This window comes from Bombina bombina, chromosome 3 (genome assembly GCF_027579735.1).
Source record: "Bombina bombina isolate aBomBom1 chromosome 3, aBomBom1.pri, whole genome shotgun sequence".
NCBI classification, from domain to species: Eukaryota; Metazoa; Chordata; class Amphibia; order Anura; family Bombinatoridae; genus Bombina; species Bombina bombina.
This window is the reverse complement of record NC_069501.1, coordinates 1,129,856,948-1,129,883,045: the sequence shown is the minus strand read 5'-3', so window position 1 is coordinate 1,129,883,045 and position 26,098 is coordinate 1,129,856,948. Positions and strand designations below refer to the sequence as shown.

Genomic DNA, 26,098 nt, shown 5'->3' with positions numbered 1-26,098 from the left:
GCGGTTCCCAAAAAGGAGGTAACCTTCAGACCAATTTTAGACCTCAAGAGTCTAAACAAATTTCTAAGGGTTCCGTCCTCCAAGTGGGAAACTATTCGTTCCATTCTTCCCTTAATCCAGGAGGGTCAATTTATGACAACTGTGGATTTAAAGGACGCGTACCTACAAGTTCCAATTCACAGGGATCATCACAGGTTCCTAAGGTTTGCCTTCCAGGACAAGCACTTCCAGTTTGTGGCTCTTCCTTTCGGGCTGGCCACTGCTCCCAGAATTTTCACAAAGGTTCTGGGGTCTCTATTGGCGGTCCTTTGGGCTTGGGGCATTGGAGTGGCGTCTTATCTGGACGAAATTCTAGTCCAGGCGCCATCTTTTCAGCAAGCAAGATCCCACACCGACATAGTGTTATCTTTCCTGAGAACACACGGGTGGAAGATAAATTTGGAAAAGAGTTCCCTAGTTCCAGACACAAGGGTCACCTTCTTGGGAACAATAATAGACTCCCTGTCTATGAAGATTTTTCTGACAGATGTTAGGAAATCAAAGATTATCGATACTTGCCTACTCCTTCAGTCTACTTCCAGACGGTCAGTGGCTCAGTGTATGGAGGTAATCGGGCTGATGGTAGCGGCAATGGACATCATCCCGTTTGCTCGGTTCCACATCAGACCTCTGCAGTTAAGCATGCTCAGACAATGGAACGGAGACTATGCAGACTTGTCTCCTCGAATAACTCTGGACCAGGAGACAAGGGACTCTCTTCAATGGTGGTTGTCTATGGATCATCTTTCCCAGGGATCCTTCTTTCGCAAACCATCTTGGGTGATTGTGACAACAGATGCCAGCCTTCTGGGGTGGGGAGCAGTCTTGGGCTCCCTAAAGGCTCAGGGAGTTTTGACTCAGTCAGTCTATTCTTCCTATAAACATTCTGGAACTGAGAGCGATCTACAATGCTCTCCTGGCCTGGCCTCAGTTAGCCACGGTCCAGTTTATCAGGTTCCAGTCGGACAACATAACTTCAGTGGCTTACATCAATCATCAGGGAGGAACGAGGAGTTTCTTAGCGATGACAGAGGTAACCAAAATAATCCAGTGGGCGGAGACCCACTCTTGTTGCCTATAGGCGATCCACATCCCAGGGGTGGACAACTGGGAGGTGGATTTCTTGAGCAGGCAGACCTTTCATCTGGGGGAGTGGGAGCTCCATCCGGAAGTGTTCTCCAACCTGATTCTCAAGTGGGGTCGGCCGGAATTGGATCTCATGGCACTCTGACAGAATGCCAAGCTCCCAAGATACGGGTCGAGGTCCAGGGACCCCCAGGCGGTACTGATAGATGCTCTGGCGGTTCCTTGGAACTTCAGTCTAGCATATCTATTTCCTCCGATTGCTCTTCTTCCTTGGGTAATTGCTCGAGTCAAGCAGGAGAGGGACTCAGTGATCCTCATAGCACCGGCCTGGCCTCGCAGGATTTGGTATGCAGATCTGGTGGAGATGTCATCTCTGCTGCCTTGGAGATTTCCGTTAAGGAAGGACCTTCTGATTCAAGGGCCCTTCCTTCACCCAAATCTAGTTTCTCTGAAGCTGATTGCCTGGAGATTGAAGGCTTAATTTTATCCAAGTGGGGGTTTTCTGACTCGGTCATAGAGACCATGATTCAGGCTCGTAAGCCTGTAACTAGAAAGATTTACCATAAGATTTGGCGTAAATATCTCTATTGGTGTGAATCCAAGGGCTACTCATGGAGTAGAAGTAGGATTCCTAGAATTTTGTCCTTTCTCCAAGAAGGTTTGTAGAAGGGTTTATCGACAAGTTCCCTAAAGGGTCTAATCTCGGCCTTATCTATTTTGTTACACAAACGTCTGGCGAATATCCCAGATGTACAATCATTTTGTCAGGCCTTGGTCAGGATCAGGCCTGTCTTCAAACCATTTACTCTTCCATGTAGTCTTAATTTAGTTCTCAAGGTTTCTTCAAGGGGGCTCTGTTTGAGCCTATACATTCCTTAGATATTAAGTTGTCTTGGAAAGTTTTATTTCTTGTTGCTATTTCTTCTGCTCGTAGAGTATCAGAGCTCTCGGCATTGCAGTATGAGTCTCCTTACCTTATTTTCCATTCAGATAAGGTGGTTTTACATACAAAACTAGGATTTCTTCCTAAGCTTGTTTCTAATCGGAACTTTAATCAGGAGATTGTTGTTCCTTCTTTGTGTCCTAATCCTTCTTCTCAGAAGGAACGACTAATGCACAATTTGGATGTGGTCCGTGCTTTAAAGTTTTACCTGCAGGCGACTAAGGACTTTCTTCAGTCTTCTTCTTTGTTTGTGATTTTCTCAGGAAAACGTAAGGGACAGAAAGCTACAGCTACTGCTCTTTCTTTTTGGCTGAAGAGTATCATACGTTTTGCATATGAGACTGCTGGACAGCAGCCTCCCAAGAAGGTTACGGCTCATTCCAAGAGGGCTGTTGCTTCCTCATGGGCATTCAAAAATGAAGCTTCTGTGGAGTAGATTTGCAAGGCTGCAACTTGGTCCTCTCTGGACACTTTTTCAAAATTCTACAAATTTGACACTTGTCTCGGCTGAGGCCGCTTTTGGGAGAAAGGTTCTTCAAGCAGTGGTGCCTTCCGTTTAGGTGCCCTGTCTTGTCCCTCCCTTATCATCTGTGTACTCTAGCTTGGGTATTGGATCCCATTAGTAATTAAGATGATCCGTGGACTCATCGTGTCTTAAAAAAGAAAATGTATTCTTACACGATAAAAAAATTTTTTTTTGCACGATGAGTCCACGACCCGCCCTGTTCTTGTAAGACAGGTTGCTAGTTATTTAAACTTCAGACACCTATGCACCGTGGCTTTTCCTTTCTTTCCTTAACTTCAGTCGAATGACTGGAGTGGAAGGGAAGGGAGGAGCTATTTAACAGCTCTGCTGTGGTGCTCTTTGCCGCCTCCTGCTGACCAGGAGGTGAATATTCCTTTAGTAATTAAGATGATCTGTGGACTCATTGTGTCAAAAAAGAAATACATTTATCAGGTAAGCATAAATTTTCTTTCTCTTTTCTAAATAGTAGACTTGATTTTTTTTTTTTCATGAGTTGGTGAGAGTCCACAAATCATTACTCCTGAGATTCAAAGATTCCCAAAACTCCAAGCGTACTTAATCCCTCCCACCTTTCTTCGTAAAGAGGGTACCACAGACCGATCTGAGGCCTATCTTCCCCTCAGAGAGCTGCTACTGAAAGACAGAGGGAAAATTGCAGTATATGGCAGTGACATAATCACTTCCAGTAAAGGAGTTAGTCACAAGTCTTATCCTCCTCCTGTTGGGTCGTTGATATACTCCTTTTATAGAGCCTCTGCTGTGACATTCACAGCACTGGATGGGCTCTTTACTGGACGCAGTCGTTCTGCAGCTAGTAACCACAGTGGAGAGTGGGTGCATCTTCAGGTAATTGAGGACATTTTCATGCACTCACATAGCCAGCAGGTTTATTAACTGGTACATGATAGCCAGGGGACAATTTACTATACAGACATGATTACATTTCCTCTAGACAATACATTTTAGTCTAGAAATACTGTAGGAATACATTTTGAGGGCATTAGAGATTGTCTGAACCTCCTTTTTCTTTCCAATTGGCATGGAGAGTCCACAAATCCATTCTAATTACAACTCCTGGCCAGCAGGAGGAGGCAAAGAACACCCCAGCAGAGCTGTTAATTGACACTCCCATTACCCATAATCCTCAGTCATTCTTTGCCTCTATCATCGGGAGGATGTGCGACGATGGTGTCTGAAGAAGTAATGGTGGCTTTTAGCAGTTGGAAGACGACGAGGTAGTCTTTTGACAACTTCCAACCTTTATGCTACCGCTATATAGAAAACCAGGGTTGCTTACTCTGTTTTCTTTCCAGGTTACTGTCGGCAGCAGAAGACCCTGGAGTATAAGTCCGTTTTATAGCATTATTTAGACCCTTCCCTTGACGGGTATGATTTTCCTGTGATCAGGGAAAGGGGGGACTTTTAAAGGTGACCAGTTGGCACCTCCATTGCCCTCATAGTTGGATCTGGGAACCTTAGTTAAATCCCCAGCTGGGGAAATCAGTTAAGAGCAGCTTGGATCTACCGGCATAAATAGGCTCTGGTTCACTTATTATATGTTTGGTTGTTTCACTTGGATATAAGTTAGAATACTCAACTGCCCTCATAGTTGGTTAACTTTGTTAAGAATGGCAGTTTTTTTTTTAATTTTATTTTTTATATATGATTGTGTGGATCCTTATAATAATGGAGCATCTTCACTCTAGCTCCTACAACTGGTATGTTCCTCTTTTGCAGCAGCGGCACCTCCGGCTTCAGTAGTTTTCAGGAGGCTACCGCTGACTGCATTATAATGCGCGCCATTATTATCTCATGCAGCGGCGGCTTCTCCTTCTAGATGAGAGGTTTCTACCGCTGACTGGTTTTAGAGAATTGGTTTTTAGGCGATCGCAATGCGCACCATTTTCACGGACTGAACGGTTCGTTTTGGTTTTCCCCATGTTCGGAGGCTTATACTCTACAGTCAGGGAAATGAATAAAATGGCCGGCATTGTGATTTTGTTATTCTGTCGGTATTTGCATTTCACGCCTTTACCTCAGAATGGCTGGCGCCGCCATTTTATTGATTCCTCTAAGAGCGCACCACGCCACGAGCAGGTTTAAGTAAATATGCACTTCATATTGTGTTTCTCTGAGGGTTTGTATATGATTATAATAGCACTGAGTGTGTCTGAAGTCTGAGTTTAACTTTAGCCAGCTGAAGGGTCAGATTGCTGCTCTGTCTATTCTCTTACACAAATGTCTGGCAGATCTGCCAGATGTTTAGTTTTTTGTTCAGACCTTGGTCAAAATCACGCCTGTGTTTAAACCTGTTGCTCCTCCATGGAGTCTTAACCTTGTTCTTAGTTTTGCAACTGGCTCCTTTTGAGCCTAGGCATACAGTTGATATTAAGTGTTATTTTGAAAAGTTTTGTTTCTCCTTGCTATTTTTCCTGCTCGCAGAGTTTCCGAACTTTTAGCTCTGCAGTGTAATTCACCTTACCTTATTTTTCATGCAGATAAGGTGTTTCTTTGTACTAAGTTGGGATTTCTTCCCAAGGTAGTATCAAATCGCAATATCAACAGGAAATTTGTTGTTCCTCCTTTTTGTCCTAATCCTTCTCAGAAGAAGCGCCTGTTGCATAACCTGGATGTTGTGCATGCTCTAAAATTTTTTACCTTCAAGCGACTAAAGATTTTCGGCAACCAACTGCCCTGTTCATTGTTTTCTCTGGTAAATGTAAGGGTCAGAAGGCCACTTCTACTTCTTTCTCTCTGGTTGAGTAGTGTTTTCCGGTTAGCTTATAAGACAGCTGGACAACAGCCTCCTGAGAGAATTACGGCTCATTCCACTAGGGCTGTCTCTTCTTCCTGCGCCTTCAAAAATGAAGCATCTGTGGAAAAAATCTGCAAGGCAGCCACTTGGTCTAAATTGCATTCCTTTTCCAAATTCTACAAATTAGTACTTTTGCCTCGGCTGAGGCTTAGTTTGGAGAAAAGTTCTTCAAGCGGTGGTGCCTTCTGTTTAGGTCCGCTCTTGCTCTCCCTCCCTTCCATTCTGTGCCCTCTAGCTTGGGTATTGGTTCCCACTAGTAATTAAAATGGATTCATGGACTCTCCATGCCAATTGGAAAGAAAACAAAAGAATTTATCAGGTAAGCATACATTTTCTTTCCTTGGTATGAAGTCAGCGACCCTACCTTTTATTTGATTTAAGATGGCTTTTTTTGTATAAACCTCAGGCACCTATAAACCCTTGTGTCATCATCTTTTCCATTTTCCTTCGGCCGAATGACTGGGGATTATGGGTAATGGGAGTGACACTTAACAGCTCTGCTTGGGTGTTTTTTGCCGCCTCCTGCTGGCCAGGAGTTGAATTCCCACTAGTAAATAGAATGGATTTGTGGATTCTCCATCCCAAGGAAAGAAAAGAATTTATCAGATAAGCATAATTTATTTATTTTTTAGGGAAATTATTTAATGTTTTTAAGATATAATACTTTTTTTATTTAAAGTAAATATTTTTTACGTTGGTGCTACGGCAAAGTGTGCTGGCTTCTTCGTGTAATTTTTTTGCAAACTGTAAAAAATAATTGAATTATATAAGGACAGTTTATTATTGCAAGTGTGCTCCTTTAGTGCGCATCAGCTCTTTTCACATTACAAATTTCCCGACCACGTTCCTTTAGTGCTAGCTGGCTCCTGTCAAATTACAAATTTCCTTTCTGCACTACCAACTCACATGAATGTTTTGTGTCTTCAAGATGGAGTTATAGCATTGGGCTTTATTTGGCAGTGCGCTAGTTAACATTCTTCTTTCTGCCTTTTTTCTCTCTCAATGGTTATATTATGTAGCATCGATCATTGCTACTTGTTCCTCCGTTATTACTTTTTTTGTGTGGAATTGGGTTCATTTTAATCTGTTTTCTCTGAGAGTCTTTTCTTTTCACATTCCTCTGTTTAGATTATCAGATTTTCTGTTTAAATCCCTGATTCTACATTCTGTTGTTGTCTCCAAATACATTGGGTTAAACAATATTGTATTGTGGTTTGTTTTTCTGTCTGTAGATTTTTCCATGTTGGAACATTTTGGAACTCCCCAATATTTTTAGGTTTATTATTTTAGTAGTTAAAGCCACTTATTAATCTTAAATGTATATTTTGGAAGCTTATGCCTATTGCTTTTAGCTACACCTTGCAATTCTTGTATGGATAGCCTGATACATGTTAACCAGATAATTGTTGTTCTTGCCTCCAAATGTTTTGTCCTCCCCTTTTGTTTATATTGTACACAGGAGTTACTTAGAATTTGCTTCATGATTTTAATATTTTGCGCACTTCACTGTTTCAGAGATGTTGGCGGCCATGCCTCCTCCAAGTAAGCGCAAAAGAGTCTGACAAGCAACTTGCTGTTGTCTTATCTAGCAATTCTGAATCTCTAAAGATCAGATCTGATAAACATTTTCTTTCAGATTCACACTCTTAACACCTCAGATCTGTTTTCTGTAGGTGAATTACTTTCTGAAGATCAGAAGTCAGTTGCTGATCAGAATACAGAACCCTCTTATGTTCAAGCTTGAACATCTTCACATTCTACTAAAAGAGATTTTATGTAGGTTAGTGGTACAAGACCCTAAACCTTCTGAGGAAAAATCCGTCAATTAGATTTGATTTCAATCCTTTTGTTAAAGCTCCAGAGGTTTTTCTTGTTCCAGATGTGATTACTGAGTTTATTACCAAGAGTAGTCTAAACGTTAAAGTCAATGTTTTCCCTTTTCGGCTTCTTGTATAGAGCTTTGGGAAACTATTCCTAAGGTAGATGGTGCAATCTCCACTTCTTTATCAAAGCGCACTACTATTCCAAAGGTTCTGGGAAATCTCTTATCTATAAAAGCTCTAGATATTTTGGGGTCTCCATACCTAGAAGATATCTTGGCATATGCTCCATATTTACGTTTAGCAGGATCTCTTACCAACAGTTTTGTTGTTTCTTTGCAAACATGGTTGGAGAATCAATATTTCACTGATTTCTTTCTAGCCTCTTTCCTAGGAATCATTATAGACTCCATTTTGATGCAACTTTCTTTCATAGATCAAAGGAGATGAAAGTTAGTCAACATCTGCAAAACCTCAATAAATTTCCAACTTTACAGTAGCCCTTTGTATGGAAGTGCTATGTCTGATAGCAGCATCATATGCTATTCCATTTGCTCTGCTTCTCTTGAGACCTGTTCTCCTTTGCATGTGAAGCTAGTGGTGCAAGGACACTCAGCTTTTTCAAAGGATTTTACAACAAAGCAATCTATCCTGGTGGATTGATCTCCAGTCCATTTCTCTGGGGGCATCCTTTGTCTGCCCAATTTGGACAATAATCAAGACAGATGCAAGTCTTTTCAGCTTTGGGTGCAGTATGGGGGTCCAGTAGAGCACAGGGAGTTTGGTTTCTTCAGTAAGTGAGATTACCAATAAATGTCCTGAAACTCCATGCTATCTTCAGAGCTCTTTAAAGTTGCTATCTTCTGAAAGAAAAGACATCTGCATTTTCAATCTCACAGCAGTAGCCTTTATTAATCAAGGGAGTTTTGAATTTAAGACTTTTCTGTATATTTGTTACCAGCTCCCTTGTAAAATTTCTGTGTGCATCCCCCAGCCATTTGCTCACCCCCCAATCAAATTTACATGTGTGTAACTCCAGTCTACCTAACTAGTCTACTTGTAACACAGCTGCCTTGAATCAAATCATTCCAACTCTAATTTCACTACTATATACAGCTGAGCACTGGCTCTGTGAAACCTTGGCTCTGAGCTTCAAAGTGGCTCTGGATTATAAGTGGCCAAGTTAAGAACTGGTGTTTAGAAACTGGAGGGGGAACCGCAGACCCCGCTAACAGGTAATCCTTACTAACTATACACCTGCAAAATGCTCTGTATGTTCTTTTTGCTCTTTCTGTCTGCCATCTTCCTAAAACTCACTGCATGCCCTTATAACAACAATAATCCCCACACTATCATTATCTCTCCATCCCTACTCGTATCCCCTATGCTGTCCTCTCATGAACTACTCTGCCTCCTTAGAAATACTTCCCCAACTAACTCTCCTTTCTCTAATAAAACACGCTCCTACAAGTCTCACTCTCACCTGTCACTCACACCCCTACTACTACTTGCTGCTGGTGACATCTCTTCTAACCCTGGCCCTGCAGCAATCACCACACTTTTACACTCTCGCTCAGTCTCCCACAATACAAACTCAAGGTCCCGCAATCTCATCTCCATTAACCCACTGCGCTTATCCCCTCTCTTTTCTTGTGCCCTCTGGAATGCATGCTGTGTCTGTAACAAACTTACAACTGTTCACGACCTGTTTGTTTCTAACGCTTTCAATCTTCTAGCAATTACTGAAACCTGGCTATCTTCCTCTGACACTGCTTCCATTGCTGCTCTAACGCATGGCGGTCTCCACTTTAGCCACACACCTAGGCCAGGTGAGAGACATGGTGGCGGTGTTGGAATCTTACTATCCCCCTCCTGCTCCTATCAGCGCCTGCATCCTCATCCATCTCTCTCCTCCTCCTGCATCCGCCTTTTCTCCCCCCTCTCCCTCAAGGTGGCAGTTATCTATCGCCCCCTGGACCAACCTCCCAATTCCTCGACAACTTTGCTGCCTGGCTTTCTCACTTTCTCTCTACAAATACACCTGCTCTAATACTAGGGTACTTTAACATCCCAATTGATTAACCCTCCTGCCCCTGCTGCCTATAAACTTCTCTCACTCACAAACTCCTTTAGTCTCTCACAATCCATCCTATTCCCTACTCACTGCGACGGACACTCTCTTGATCTGGTATTCTCCTACCTCTGCTCCCCTTCTGAAGTCACCTGTCACCCATTTCTCATCTCAGACCACCATCTGCTCACCTATAATCTCAATGTACATGCTAAACCTATTTCTCCCCGCTGCCTCCGCACCTGTAGAAATCTGCACACTGTGGATCCTCTCCAACTTTCTAACCTTATTCAAAAACATCTTCCCCACACTTCCACTGTATCCTGCCCTGACCTTGCGACAAACCACTTTAACAATACTCTCTCCTCTGCACTCGACACCCTTGCTCCTCCACAAATACGCAAACACGCTATCTACAAAAATGCTCCTGTGCTGCTGAACGTGCCTGGAGGAAATCCAGCTCTGAACCCGATTTCCTACACTAAGTTAATTCTTTTTTCTTACTCCTCTGCCCTTCACTTAGCCAAGCAAAACTACTTCTCTTCTCTCGTATCTTATCACTCCTCAAACCCTAAATGTGTCTTCTCCATTTTCAGAACTCTTCTCTATCCACCTGCACCACCCCCTTCATCTGCCTTTAGTGCTCAAGACTTGGCAGACTATTTTTTCAACAAAACACCATCCGAAGTAACATCCACCACAAGACTGCAACCTTCCATCTCCGCCCCCGGTCATCCCCTCCACCTCTCTCAGTACCTTCCCCCCAACCACTGAGAATGAAGTGAGTTCCCTAATATCTTCCTCACATCTCACTACCTGCCCACTTGACCCTATCCCTTCATATCTAATAACTTCTCTATCTTCTACCCTCACCCCAGCTCTTACTCACATATTCAACCGATCCCTTACTACTGGTTCATTTCCATCATCCTTCAAACATGCAAAGGTCACCCCCATCCTCAAAAAACCCTCCCTCGACCCCAATTCTCCTGCAAACTACCGCCCCATATCACTGCTTCCGCTAGCTTCAAAAGTCCTGGAAAAACTAGTTTTCAATCGCCTAACCCACTTCCTATCCTCCAACTCATTGCTTGACCCCCTGCAATCTGGCTTCCGTCCCCAACACTCAACTGATACTGCCCTCACCAAGGTTACTAATGATCTTCTTTCTGCTAAAAACAATGGCCACTATTCTATACTTATCTTACTTAACCTGTCTGCTGCCTTTGATATTGTTGACCATCCCCTCCTCCTACGGACTCTCAGCTCCCTTGGCCTCTGTGACATTGCCCTCTCCTGGATCCACTCTTATCTCTCTAATAGGTCCTTTTCTGTCTCATTTGCTGGCGACTCCTCTCCATTGCCTCTGTCTGTTGGAGTACCTCAAGGCACTGTTCTAGGCTCTCTACTCTTCTCTATTTATACTTCCTCACTGTGTAAACTTATCAGTAGCTATGGCTTCAACTTTCACCTCTATGCTGCAGATACTCAGATCTACCTATCCACCCCTGCACTCTCTCCTTCTATCCTTTCCCACATCAGCGACTGCTTATCTGGGCTTTCTTCCTGGATGGCCTCTCACCACCTAAAAATCAACATGTCCAAGACTGAGCTTCTTCTAATCCCCCCCCCCCATCTAATTCTACTCCAGTTTCTAACTTTACTATAACTGTTGGTGACACCACTATCTCCCCATCACCCCAAGTCCGCTGCCTAGGAGTTACACTTGACTCCAATCTGTCCTTCATACCCCACATCCAATCGCTCTCTTCATCCTGTCGCAACCACCTACGCAATATCTACAACATTTGTTCTTTTCTGAGTGCTGACACTACTAAACAGCTAATCCATTCCCTAGTAATTTCCTGGCTTGACTACTGTAAGAACCTACTAACTGGCCTTCCTCTCTCCCACCTCTCCCCCCTTTAATCCATCCTAAATGCCTCTGCTAGGCTAATCCACCTCTCCCGAAGCTCTGTATCCGCTGCACCCCTCTGTGAGTCCCTTCACTGGTTCCCCCATTCACAGCAGAATTAAATTCAAAATTCTCACTCTGACCTACAAAGCCCTTACCAATGCAGCACCCTCCTACCTGTCCTCACTCATGAACAAATATACTCCAGCCGCCCCCTTAGATCCAACAACGATCTACTCCTTGCCTCTTCTACCATCAACTCCTCCCATGCTAGACTACAGGACTTTTTTTGTGCGGCGCCAACCCTCTGGAACGCACTTCCTCAAGCTGTCAGACTTTTCCCCCCAACGTCTCCTTTAAACGCTCCCTAAAGACCTTGTTCAGGGAAGCCTATCACCAAATAAATAACTAATGAATTCTACTTGCCTAATAGTTGCCCTCATCTAACTCCACACTAACATCATTCCCACCCTTGCAGTCCCCACCTCCTGTTTCTCACCCTCCTACCCATTTAGATTGTAAGTTCCCACGGCAACAGGGCTCACAATTCCCCCTGTATTATTTGTTAAATTTTGTCTGGTGTCTCATATTGTACTGTCCTTTTAGCTTTGTTACCCATGGACAGCGCTGCGGAATCTGTTGGTGCTTTATAAATAAAGAATAATAATAATAAAATAATAAGGGAGAACTTTTATTTCCCTAGCAATGTAAGGTGATTTTTCTCATTTTTTTCCCCCAGGGCAGACCTTAATCTCTGAGATAATCTTCCCATTTCACATATGGGATATGAATAGCATAAATTGTCCATCCTAGGGAATGGTCTTTACCCTTGGAAGTTTTTCAATCAGATTGCAAGGTCCAGGGATTCACAATAGGAGTTTGCAGATGCTATAGCAACTCCCTGGTTGTTTCATCTTGCTTATTTATTCCTCAAACAAACTCATTAGTAATTCTGATTGCTCTAACTTGGCCATGCAGAACTTGGTTTGCGGATCTGGTTCAGATGTCCAATTGTCATCAGTGGTCTCTTCCTTTAAGACACAGCCTACTTCTTCTGATCAGCAACTGACTTCTGATCATCAGAAAGTACTTCACCTACAGAAAACAGATCTGAGGTGTTCATGTCTCTCAACTTGAAGGCTTGGAGATTGCACACCTTATTTTAAAACCTAAGAGGTCTTTCTGATCCTGTAGTTGTCTCCTTGATTCAGGCCCAACAAAAGCCTTTTTCTTTGCAGGTTGGAAAAACAATGTTTCAGCTTGCATTCCCTCAGATTTCCTGTAATTCACCATTTTTTAAAGAGGGCTTAAAAATAATAGTTTATCTGCTATCTAAAATGTCAGATTTCAGCACTTTATTTCATAAAAAAAATTGCTAAACTTTTTGACATTTTGTCAGGATAAGGCCAGTTATTAAACCAGTGTTTTTCAAAGGTGTGCCACCCCAGGGGGCTCTAGCGCATATAAGGGTAAGTGCAGGAAAATTATCCTATATAAACCACAAACAGCAGCTGACTTTGGTGAACCATAGAATGGTTTATAATAAGTCATTAAAGAGTCTCTTCAGCTATATTTATTTTGTATGGTTTGTGACATTCCTCCTACAATTTGGGAGAGATCCCAGTGAACTGGATCACTTTTCTCCTTATGCATTTCCACTTACTATAGTGATGTTAATTTCTACTTACAACTGTTATTTTTCTGCTGATTTTATTTTCTTTCATGAGCTCTCTTTAATCTCTCTAATACAGTGACCGGTAGAGCATGCTCTTGATTTTTTTTTTTCTTTTTACTTGGATAGCTAGGATCGCTCTTCTTGTTAGGTCTTTAAGGCATATAGAAACTGTGCAACTGCTTCTTCCCCATGACAGATTCTCTCCTTTTTTTTTAAGATCGCTAAGCAGCATATTTCTGCAGCGACCTGGTTGGGCAGTGTTCCTTGGAGAGTTTTTTTTTTTTTTTTTTTCACAGCCCCTTTCCTGCTTATGGAAATTTCATATAGTAAGCTGATAGATTTATCTATTGCCCCATGTAGAGGCTTATTATATACAAGAGATAATGTACAATGTATCTGTGTAGTCAAGCTGTAATATTGTGGGGTTTGTTTAATTTCTACCTTTTATTACTAAAGCATATACAGCATATTCTATATGCTTTACTGTCTTATGATGAAGGTCATCTCATTTCTAAGTCTGTTATGTTTCCTTATGTCTACCCTAACTGCATTATTTCTATTTCTGAGAAGACTGTATTTGTATTTCTAAATGCTCTGCTATACTGATACCTATTGTATGTTATGGAGCACAGCAAATCTGTCCCTGCTGAAACCATGTTAAACCCTTTAGAGGAGTCCTCTACTGATAAACATAAAAAATGTAAATATATAAAAGACAGCATCACCAATTCTTCACAGCATAGTTATTTGTTTATTAGGACATAACCAACAAGGTATGACGACGTTTCAGTCTACGCAACCTTAATCATGTTGCAAGAATTCATGCTGCTGTCTTTTTATATATTGACTTTGTTTGGGTGAATACAGGACCCTGCAGCGTGCACCTAGTTAAGCACATTGGTGCTAAACACACTGTTGCTATGAAACATAAAAATGCACACTGAGTTGTTTTGCAGATCTGTTCCAGTGTGGCAGGTCAATTAACTCTGTAATAATAGTGTACCTCCATTTCTGCATGCAAATCCGCCACAAACCTACTTCCTCTAAGAAACTTTGTCCAGCCTTTCAGGCTAGGGTGTGTTCTGGAATTCTTGAACGTAAGGAGTTCGGTAGCCTTTTGAGGCGAGGTTACCAATCAACATTCTGGAACTCCGAGCCATTCTTTGGGCTCTTCAGTCCTTGCCCCTCTTAAAGGAGTAAAGGTTTCTGTTTCCAGTCAGACAATATCATGGTGGGGACCTACATAAATCACAAGGGGGTAGCCACAGTCCACTGCCTATGCAGGAATTGTCCCAGATTCTATTGTGGGCGGAGAGGAATCATTTCTTCCTAACAGCAATTCACATCCCATTTCTGAACATTTGAGAAGCGGATTACCTCAGCAGTCAGATGCAGGTTATGTTCTCTCCATCAGCACATCTTAGATCAATTAGTAATGAAATGGGATCCTCTGGACATAGATCTAATGGCCTTCCATTTAAATCACAAACTTCCACGTTATTGTGCAAGGTCCATGGATCGAAAGTCTCTTATGATAGACACCTTGCGGTGTCCATGGAACTTTCATCTAGCGTATCTTTTTTCTGTTTTGTTCTTCCAAGAAAAATTGCTTGCATCAAACAGGATTCAACTTCAGTAATCTTGATTACTCCGTCCTGGCCTCGCAGTACATGATATGCTGATCTAGTACAGATGTCATCTTCTCCTCCATGGCTTCTTCCTTTAAGACAAGATCTATTGTCTCAAGGACCTCACTTCCATCAGGATCTCCAAGTATAATGGTATGGAGGTTGAATGCCTTTTTTTAAAACATAGATTTCTCTGAATCAGTAATTGACCCTTTGATTCAAGCCAGAAAACCTGTTACCCAAAAGATTTATCACAACATTTGGAAGGCATACTTTCATTGGTGTTCTTTCAAGGAATGTTCTCTACTTTGTACTAAATATGCTCTTCTTCCAAGTTTCTTCAGAAATTATTAATCTGGAGATGATTGTTCCTCCTTTGTGTCCAGATCCGACTAAGGAACTAATTTTAGATAATTTTGAGGTTATCAGATTATTGAGGTTTTATCTTCAAGTTACTAAGGAATTCAGACAATCTTTCAGTTAATTTGTTCATTACTCTAGTACTCGTAAAAGGCAGATTGCTACTACTGTAGTTTCTCTTGCAAGGTGTATCCAGTCCATGGATTCATCCTTTACTTGTGGGATATTCTCCTTCCCTACAGGAAGTGGCAAAGAGAGCACACAGCAGAGCTGTTCATATAGCTCCCCCTCTAGCTCCACCCCCAGTCATTCTCTTTGCCGGCTCTAAGCACTAGGGTCTCTCTCGGGAGGGTAAAGTGAATGTGGTGTTAGAATTGTTTCTAACAAGAATATTAACCAGGGAATAGTTGTTCCTTCTCTGTGTCCTAATCCTTCTTTGAAGAAGGAACGTCTTTTACACAATCTTGATGTAGTTCGTGCTTTAAAGTTCTATTTACAAGCAACTAAGGATTTCAGACAAACATCCTCCTTGTTTGTTATCTATTCTGGTAAGAGGAGAGGTCAGAAAGCGACTGCTACCTCTCTTCCTTTTGGCTGAAAAGCATCATCCGTTTGGCCTATGAGACTGCTGGCCAGCAGCCTCCTGAAACAATTACTGCTCATTCTACTAGAGCAGTGGCTTCCACGTGGGCTTTCAAAAATGAGGCTTCTGTTGAACAGATTTGTAAGGCAGCGACTTGGTCTTCACTGCATACTTTTTCCAAATTTTACAAATTCGATACTTTTGCTTCTTCGGAGGCTATTTTTGGGAGAGAGGTTTTGCAGCAGGGGTGCCTTCTGTTTAAGGTACCTGTCTTGTTCCCTCCCTTCATCCGTGTCCTAAAGCTTTGGTATTGGTATCCCACAAGTAAAGGATGAATCCGTGGACTGGATACACCTTGCAAGAGAAGACAGAATTTATGCTTACCTGATAAATTACTTTCTCTTGCGGTGTATCCAGTCCATGGCCCGCCCTGGCATTTAAGTCAGGTAAAACATTTTTTGTTTAAACTACAGTCACCACTGCACCCTATGGTTTCTCCTTTTTCTTCCTAACCTTTGGTCGAATGACTGGGGGGTGGAGCTAGAGGGGGAGCTATATGGACAGCTCTGCTGTGTGCTCTCTTTGCCACTTCCTGTAGGGAAGGAGAATATCCCACAAGTAAAGGATTAATCCATGGACTGGATACACCGCAAGAGAAAGTAATTTATCAGGTTAGCATAAATTCTGTTTTTTGGCTTCTTGGCTCAAACAGGTAATTCACAAGGCTTACTTGGTGGCAGGAAAGTCGCTCCCTATGCATCTTTTGGAGCAGATTTGCACAGTTACAACATGGTCTTCTCTACATACCTTTTCAAAATTTTACCTCTTTGATGGTTTTGCTTCTTCGCAAACAGCTTTTGGTAGGAAAGTAATTCAGGCCATAGTGTCTGATAAGTAAGATCTGCCAGAAAATTGTCCCACCCATTCCGTAATATGGACTATTTGCTTGGGTATTTATCCCACATGTTATGGAACCCTATGGACTATCATTATTTTACCCCAAAAAAAAGAAAAAATTATAACCTTAAAATTTTTTTTTTTTTTTTTTTACTGGCTTATTCTGCTCCGACATGTGGAGTTGGCCACTGCTTATTAAATATTCACAAAGGTGTTGGGGGTGTTGTTGGTGAGATTCAGGAATCAGGGTATATCCATTGCCACTGATTTGGGCTCCTCTGGCCCAAGCAACACCTTTTTATTTCTAAAAAGCTCTCATATTTCTTTCAGGATCTTAGTTGGAAGATAATGCTTTCTGGGCTTCTTATCTCAGTTAAAATTATCTGTTCTGGAAGTCTTTTTTTGCTCAGTGTCAAGGCACTTTTTTTTCTTTTCTGAATTTCGCAAAAAAAAATCTTCAGGAGGTATGTAATCTCTTCTATGCTTTTCTTCTCCATCTGTAGCCTTATGCATGTAGGCAATCTATTTCACGGTGGATGGTACATTGTTCTTGTCCCTTTGTGTGTCCTTCGGCCTACATAGAAAATTGTGTCCACTGACAGCTGGTTGAGTTAGGTATCTGTCTGGGTGTCTCGAAAAACACAAGGAGTCTAGTCTTACTTGGAAGCAAGGTTTCCAATAAAATTCTAGGATCTCTGAATGGTCTTTAGCCTTTCTCCCTTCTCAGAAGGAAAATTGCATCCTTATTTCAGTCTGTCACGTCTGTGACATACATAAATCATCTAGGGGAGACATGCAGTCTTCTCGCAATGCATGATATGACCCAGATTCTTCTTTGGGTGGAAAAGTACCAATGCTCCCTATCAGCGTTTCTCTTTTCAGGTATGAAGAGCTGGGAAGTGGATTATCTCAAATGTTATTCTGTACACCCAGATCTCAAATCTCTAAATTGACGGTGTGGAGATTAAACGCCTAATTCTGAAACATAGGTTTTCCGATTCTATTATTAACTCTGTTTCAGACTAGGAAACCTGTGACCAGTGGATTTATCTCAAGATTTGGAAAGTATACTTCAAATGGTGTCTTTCCAAAAGATTTTCCTGGATGTCTATAATACTTCACTTTCTTCAGGATGGTCTTGATAAAGTTTTATCTTCAAGCTCTAAGCTGTCAGAGAACATTCTAGTTTATTTGTCATTATTCTGGTTCTCAGAGAGGTCATAAGTTACCGTGGTAGCCTTAGCTTCTTCGCTCAAACAGATAATTCAAAGCTTTTTTGGTGGCAGGAAAGTCTTCCTCTAAGCTTATCACAGCTCATTCTTCCAGATAAGTCGCTACTTCTTAGATTTTCAAAATGATGCTTCCTTGGAGCTGATTTGCGGAACTGTAACTTGGTTTTCTCTGCATACTTTCTCAAGGTTACCGTTTTGATGTTTTTGCTTCTTCGGAAGCAGTATTTGGCAGGAAAGTCCTTCAGGCCACAGCGTCAGGAAAATTAGCAACTGCCTTAGTTGTCCATTCCTTTACTTAACATGGACTCTCAGCTTGGGTATTAAATCCCACATGTTATGGGTTTCCTATGGACTCATCATACGAAAGAATACAATTTATGCTTACCTGATAAATTATTTTCTTTCGGGTTGAGTCCATAGACCCCAACCCTTATACTCTTGAGTTTTAATTTGCACCTCTGCTTTTGTCTTTCCTACCTATTTGTTTCCTTTTCTCTGCTCAGCTAAACGTTAAACTGAGGAGAGATGGGGAAGTGGGCGGGATTAAATCTCTTGTGGGTTTTTGGCGGCCGCCTAGTGGCAGGAATTATATCCCACATTATGGATTTCCTATGGACTCTCATCAGGAAAGCATAATTTTTTTTTTTTTTTTTTCAGGCCTCCTTAGCTATTTATTTTTTCTCTTCTCCAGGATAAGGCTGTTTTAAAAATTAATTTTTCTTTTTTTTTTTCTTTTTTACCAAAGGAGGTGGTTCTTATATCAATCATAATTACTACTTTGTCCTAATCTGCAGGGAAGGTGTAACGTAAATGACCCCTTTACACAATATTGAATGGCAATACAATTTAGATTTGTGAACCGAAACTCACTTTTTTGTTACAATACAATAATGAAACTAGTACATGAATAATAAACCTATAAGTTTATTTAAATACATGTTATTTTTTTGTGTGTGGTGGTTTTTTTTTTTTTTTTTTAGGAACAAAATTTATTGTATGGGATATTAAAGGGACACTGTAACCAAAAAATTTCTTTCGTGATTCAGATTGAGCATGAAATTTTAAGCAACTTTCTAATTTACTCCTATTATCACATTTTCTTCATTCTCTTTGTATCTTTATTTGAAATGCAAGAATGTAAGTTTAGATGCTGGCCCATTTTTAGTGAACAACCTGGGTTGTCCTTGCTGATTGGTGGATAAATTCATCCACCAATAAAAAAGTGCTGTCCAGAGTACTAAAACAAAAAAAAAAGCTTAGATGCCTTCTTTTTCAAATAATGATAGCAAGAGAACGAAGAAAAATGATAATAGGAGTAAATTAGAAAGTTGCTTAAAATTGCATGCTTTTTCTGAATTACAAAAGAAAAAATTTGGGTTCAGTGTCCCTTTAATATCCCATAGAAGACAGTATTTTTAGAACACATTTGGAGTGTGATTGCAATATTAGAAATTAATTCACACTGTACTGAAGGGGTTACTAAAATTGCAGCCGCACTGTAAGAAATGTTAATAAAGAAGACGTGCATTACAGTGGGATTGCAAAATTAGAAGTAACCCTTTAGTACAGTGTAAACCTGTACTGGCTTTTATTATATATATATATATATAATTTTTTGTTTCAATATATACATAGTGCAGAGTTTAAACAAGGTACTATTTGTAAACTAAAAAAGCTGTAGCTACTGTCGTCTATGGAATATTAATATCCCATAACCAAATCTTGGTCTTAAAAATAAAAGTTAACGTTTTATTTATTCATAGGCATGGGATAATTGGTTTTGGCATTCTTGTAAATCCAGATATTTGTGTGTTACACTTTCACACTGATAGATCTGGCTCAGAAAATAGCAGCTGCCTCCGACCATATTTGGCATTCGTTTTGCAATTTACCATGCCTATTTTATTTATACAATGAACTTACTTAAACATGCTCTATTTTAAAGTATTATATATATATATATATATATATATATATATATATATATAACACAGTACATACACATGTGCAACATAACCACAACACCCAGTTCATGTAGATTTCTTAAGGTTTGTTTTATTTAAAAAAAAAAAATAATTTGTTCTTAAAGAGACATTAAACACTAAATACATGCTAAATAGAATGATGCATTCAAAGAAAAGATTAATCCATGACTAACATTTAGATGTATTTTTTTTAAAGTTTCATTAGTTGTTTAAAAAGGGACAAAATAAGTGTAAAGTTTTAGTGTCTATAAAACACTTGGAGCTGCCATGTTGTAACTTGTGTTACCTTCTCTGCTGTGGCCAATTAGGGTCAGTATAAATAGGTCACTAGAGTGTGCAGCCAATGGTTGTGTTGGATTTAACACTGTTCTGCACTTCCATTTCTAACAGGAACTGAAAAGCTCACAATTTCAGAATGGAATTACAGGCAAAGAGGACAAAATAAATAATGAAAGTATATTGCAGAGTTGTTTTATTATATACAATTTATCATTTTATATTACCATCTCAAAGTGTTTAATGTCCCTTTAACAATAGTAACCACATACATTGTGAATATATAAACATATCCACAAGCTTAGGTGATCTTTTTCACACCTTACTGGTCTCGCTACCCTTTCAGTGGTGGTATTAGCAATTGCAAGAAATCTACTGCAGTTACAGTGAAACGGTTTGCATATGTATTATTTGAAGAAACCGAAATCAACTTCATAATTACTAAATTCAAAGTATATGATGTGTAAACATACTGCCAAGTTCTGCAGTCACTGGCGACGTGGTTGGATTGCTGAAAAGGCAACAATACTGTATCCTATCCTGTGGAAAGCACATCGACACTCATCTGGACAGCAAGTGTCAGCCCACCTAGTGGACGGATTTTGAGATTAGCAATACTGAAATTAGCACTTCTCGCGAACCTGATGATCTTATGAATATCAGGCCCTTAGGAGAGTTTACATTTTACCCATGAGTGGCTTACCAGATGAACAGACACATTTAGAAAAAGCTGTCTTCGTTTTATTTTTTTATTTGGTACAAGCTTTTTTTGTATTTCATGCACATAATTTACTTTTTTACATTTTGTGTATTCTGCAGGAAGTTTGTAAAAGAGCAGAAACAGGTTCAGGAAGAAATTAGCCGAATGTCTTCTAAAGCAATGGTTAAAGTACAAGAGGATATTAAAGCCTTGAAACAGCTTTTATCTGTTGCATCCAGTGGCCTACAGAGAAACTCTTTAGCTATTGATAAATTGAAAATGGAGACCGCTCAGGTAATTTTACTGTAGATTTTGTTATATGTTGCATGGAACTATTATTTAATTTGCAGAGTTGCTCCACCTGTCTCTGCTGAGAAGAAATTCTTTAAAAACATCTGTCAGTGCTACTAGGTTTTTCTCAGGACTCTATAACATATTTCTTTCCTAAGATATGGTGAGTCCACGGCCAGCAGGAGGAGGCAAAGAGCACCACAGCAAAGCTGTTGAGTATCACTTGAGTATCACTTCCCTTCCCACAACCCCCAATCGTTCTCTTTGCCTTCGGTGCAGGGAGGAGGTGAATTTCTGGTGTCTGGAGATTGGATTTATTTCTTTTCAATCAAGATTTTATTATTTAAAAGCCAGAGTAGGGTTGCTCTGATCTTTTCCCTCAAGACTGGGTCTAGCCGTACTCCACGTCTCTTCAGTAGGGCAGTGGTGGCTTTCAAGCAGTTAGGAACTTGTGGGATGGGCCTCACTGCGTTTTCTTAACATGTTGCTGCCCTGATTTAGAAAGTCAGAGTAGGCTTACTATGTTCCTTCTGTCTTACACAGGTCTCTGTGAGGAGTGGCGTCCTCTCATACCGGGTGGTCTGTCGTCCTGCCCGACAGCTTGATGTACAGGTAAGTGCCTTTTTGTCTTCTGGGAGGAGGCCGGCACTGAAGGGGTTAAAAGTACCCTCTGTACTTAATGTGGGACTCTGCATCATTAAGTAAGGCTGTTTAATGGCAGGGTCAGGCACTACAATTTGCTCTTTCTATCTTAGAGGCACCACTACTTGGGACACATTTCAGAATGTAGTTTTAGTAAAGGCTGCTAGCTTTGTTTATTTTTTTCATGCTGCTAGGAGAATCCATTACTGATCTAGTCTATCGGCAGAATGAAGCTTCATTTCCTTTCCAAGTGTTGTTCCTGCCTTCTCCAAAGTGAGCGGCACCATTTTGGGGGTTCTGTGTCAGTAGATCTATAACTCTGCCTCGTTCTCTGCAATGAGAATGGAGCGGTGTTCGGGTTTGTGTTCTCCTGTTTAAGAGAACATTGTGTAGACAACAGGGTTCTATTTAACAGCGATCTGCCATGTAATAAAAATTAAAAGAATGTTAGATACCACTTCAGTTAGTGGTAGACATTCCCTTGGCCTGGGTTCTGGAACAGTGATCTGTATGGCTCTTGAGGACAATTGTTTTGATAAACATTTAAGTCCCTTATTTTGTTATAATACTTTAGAATATATATATATTCAATTATTAATTTGAGCCTAAGAATTTATTTTAAACAATTTTTTTAAGACATTATTTCATTTAAAGTGATAGCAAGTTTAAATAAAAAAAATAAAAAAGTGTTTATTTTTTGTACTTGTGTCTGTATTTGTCCACGGTGCTAGAGCTGTACTCCTATGGAAATATCTCTGCTCTGCCTTGATTAAATGAGAACTTTTTAATATAAAGGATTCCTTTTTAATTTTTTGAGCCTCATGTCTCTTGGGATGATGCTGGTCAGGCAATGCCACAGCTTTCTCCTTTATCGTCCCAAGCCTTTATGTCGTTGCATGCAGTGCCCTGCGGTCCCTCTCATTCTCCTGGAGGAGTGTATTTGCCTGCAGATTTTGCAGCTCAGGTATTCTTTGATAGCTGCAGCTTTATCTGCTTTTCCTTTCTTCATGGAAAATGCAAGAGGAAATTTAAGACTCAGATTGAAAGGTTTCTGTTCCGCCTACTACTACACAGTTTGACATTCCTCCTAAGCCTGATGAGGAGGATGCGTCAGTAGCTCTGAGGGAAAAGTATCCGATTCGGACAATGTAATTCCTTCATCTGATAATGAAGTAGTTTCCTTAAGATTTAAGCTTGAACACCTTCGTGCATGGTTAAAGGAGGTTTTGGCTAATTTGGAGCGACTCCGATACGTCGTCGTCAACCCTGCAGAATCTCATAAACTTTATAAATACTAGGATAACTCTGGAAGTTTTTTTTTTTTTTTTTCTGTTCCAGACTGTGGTGACAGATTTTTCACAGGAATGGGAGAAGTCGGGATTCATTTTTTTTTTTTCCTGTCTTTTTTTAAAGGATGTTTCCTCCATTAAATAACATGACGCACAGTGCCTATATTAGTTGGGCATTTCTACTCTAGCTAAGAGAACTACAATTCCTTGATAGGAAAGCTGTTCTTTTCAGGACCAATGGACTAAGCGGGAGGCTTACATGGAAGTTTGTATTGCCACTGGGTCAAGTGCAGCATCCTATTGGTGCGACGCCTGATTTGATTCCAATTTGGTAGGGACTCCTTTGGAGGAGATCCAGAATAGATTTAAGGTTCTTAAGCTAGCCCGCGGGGCGTTGTGGCTATATTCAGTGGATTTTCCTCTGAGTTCAAGCTTCTGGCGCTTCCTTAAAAGGGTAAGACCTTGTTTGATCCTGCTTTGACGGAATATTTCTGATATTACGGGTGGAAAAGGGTCAAGATGAATAGACCTAAAGGAGTTTGCCCCCAATCCGGGATCGGTTTCCAAGTGGGGGGCTAAATCTCTCTGTCTTCAAACATGGATACGAGATGTCCCAGATAGGCTGTGGACATAGTACCTCAGGTTTTCTACATAGTATTCATACCTTTTCTCCCAGAGACAGGTTCCACCTCTCAATTTATCTGCAGGCCAGATAAGTGAGACAATTTTTTAGTGCGTTTGGGACTTCTTCCCTATGAATGTGGTAGATCTAAAGTGTCTCAACAATTTTTTTTTTCTCAGGGTACTGTCCTTTCAAGGTGGAAACCAGGGGTTTCATTCTTCCTTTGGTTCAAAAGGGTCAGTTCATGGTGATCATAGACCTGGAGGACGTGTATTTTCAAGTTCCTGAGTTTTGCCTTTCTGTCAAACATTTTCAGCTTGTGACTCTTCCCTTTTGGCCTTGCCACGGTTCCCAGAGGGGCTATATTGGCAGTGATCAGGTTCCGGGAATTGCTGTGATGCCCTTCCTGGACAACATAATGGTTCAGGCGCCATCTTTTCTTCAAGCAAACTCTCATACAGAGATCTTGCTGTCTTTTCTCATTCCCACAGATGGAAAGTGAATCTGTAAATGAGTTCCCTTGTTCCAGCTACAGGGGTAGTTTTCTTAGGAACCATCTTAGTTTCCCTATCTCTGAAAATATTTTTGTCAGAAAATAGAGGATTCTTTCCTCTTGTTTCTTTCGGTACTCTTCTGTTTGGCCCTTCAGTGGCTCAATGTATGGATGTTATTGGTCTGATGGTTGTTTCATTGGACAATCATCCCTTTGCTTGATTCCATCTGAGAGTCTGCTGGTTTGCATGTTCAGATAGCGGACCGGGGGTTTTGTGGCTCTGTGTTGGAGGATAGATCTAGATCTGTCGACATGAGATTCTTCCCTGTGGATCACAGAGGGGAATTAGTGGCAGATAGCCCGCATAGCTTGCGAGAGGTATCGGGATCATTGCCTGCATTCCCCAGAATCTTTTGGTTTTCTCAGGAGCATCTGTCTTGAGGCACATGCTTCCGGAGACCTTCCTGAGTAATAGTAACCAGGGTTGCTAGTAAGTTGGGTGGGTGACTATGGACTTGAGGAGTCTGCTCTTCCCATGACCATCTTGGAGTTGAGAGCGATCTACAATGTTCTGATGGCTTGGCCTCAGTTGTTTTAACCAGGTTTTTCAGGTTCTAGTTGAACAATTTTAATCTCAGTGGTTTACATTAACCACCTGGGAGGAATCTGGAGTTCCTTTGCCATGGTTGACGTGTATTGTTCGTTGGGCGGATGCTCACATTTGTTTATTCACATTTCAGGAGTGAATACCGGGAGCGGATTTCTTGAGCAGTCAAGTTTTTCATCCCGGGGAGTGGGCGCTTCTCCAGGTTAACACTCAAATGGGGGATGCTGGAGTTGGAGATGGCAGTACGCCAAGCTTCCAAGTTATGTTAAAGGTCAAGAGATCAGCAGGCTGCTCTGTTAAATACCCTGGCGGTTCCGGGAAATTTCACTCTGACATCCCTGTTCCTCAGTTTGCTCTCCTTCCACTAGTCATTTCTCGTATCAAATGGGAGTGAGCATCAGTATTTTAATAGTTCCTGCATAGTCTCTCAGTATCGGGTATACAGACCTAGCGGAGATGTATTTCTTCCACCTTGGTAGTTGTTCCTTAGGCAGGACCTACTAATTCATGGTCCATTCTTTTATCAAATTTTCGTTTTCTCTGAAGCTTTCTGTTTTTAGATTGAATGCTTAGTTCTGTCTAAGTGTGGTTTTCTTAATCGGTCATTGAGACCATGATTCAGGCTCGCAAGCCTATTACTGGTAATTTTTACCATAAGGTATGGTGTAAATTCCCTGATTGGTGTGAATCCCAGGACTACTCTTGGAAGTAGGGTCAGGACTCCCTAGGTTTTTTTTCTGTTGTCTGCGTTATACTTTTTTACACAAGTGTCTGGCGTATGTGCCAGACATGTAATCTTTTTGTCAGACCCTGGTTAGTATCAGACCTGTGTCTAAGTCCGTTGCTCCTCTTGGAGTTTTAACCTTGGTTTAAAGGTTTTGCAGCAGGCTCAATTTGAGCCATAGAAGTACCTAAAAACAGGGAACAAGAAGGCGCCAAAATAGGGTGATATCGTCGGTACAACCAGGTGTACTACAATGACAAAAGTAATACTCGCGGAGCGGCACTATGGCGTGCCTGAAATCGCAATCCGGGACCTCACAGTCGCCCGGTAGACCACACACAGCAACCGCTCCCAGCCGATCACGTGGTTCGTGTGACCAATCAGGATCCAATCTGCTTACACACCTTCCTCACCACTCTCCAATCGTCAGGATAATTTTGAGAGGGTGTGTGATAGCGGTAAAATTGAGCGATATCCCAATGAACGATCACTCAAATGGATATAGGCAGTTTGTGAAGGAAAGGAGACCAGCTCCAGCAGGATACAAATAAAACCAATTTATTAAAATTGTTTTAAAAACCAGCAATGCGTTTCTCGGCTGCACAGAGCCGTTTCATCAGGCTGTAACAGAGAGAGATTAGGTACTCTTGGCTTTGCAGTGTGATTCGCTTTATCTTATTTCGAATAAGGCGGTAATTTATCCTAAGTGGAAATTTTGTTTGGGAATTTGTTGTTCCCTCTCCGTTTCCTCATTCTTATATGTTGAGGAACGTGTGTGCACAATTTAGATGTTGTGCATACTTAATATTTTATCTTCTGTTTTTTGTTTGTTTTTCAGACTGCTGGGTTGCAGTCTCCTGAGAGTTATGGCTCATTTCA

The 26,098-nt window shown here is 41.1% G+C and overlaps 1 protein-coding gene across 1 annotated transcript in view; it reads left to right on the top strand.

Moving 5' to 3' along the window:
- NUP58 (nucleoporin 58) overlaps nt 1–26,098 on the top strand; it is a 258,626-nt gene that overhangs the window by 56,979 nt on the left and 175,549 nt on the right. The window contains exon 8 of the mRNA XM_053708500.1: nt 20,671–20,845. Coding sequence (XP_053564475.1) covers nt 20,671–20,845 — 175 coding nt within the window. The remainder of the gene's footprint in view (nt 1–20,670; nt 20,846–26,098) is intronic.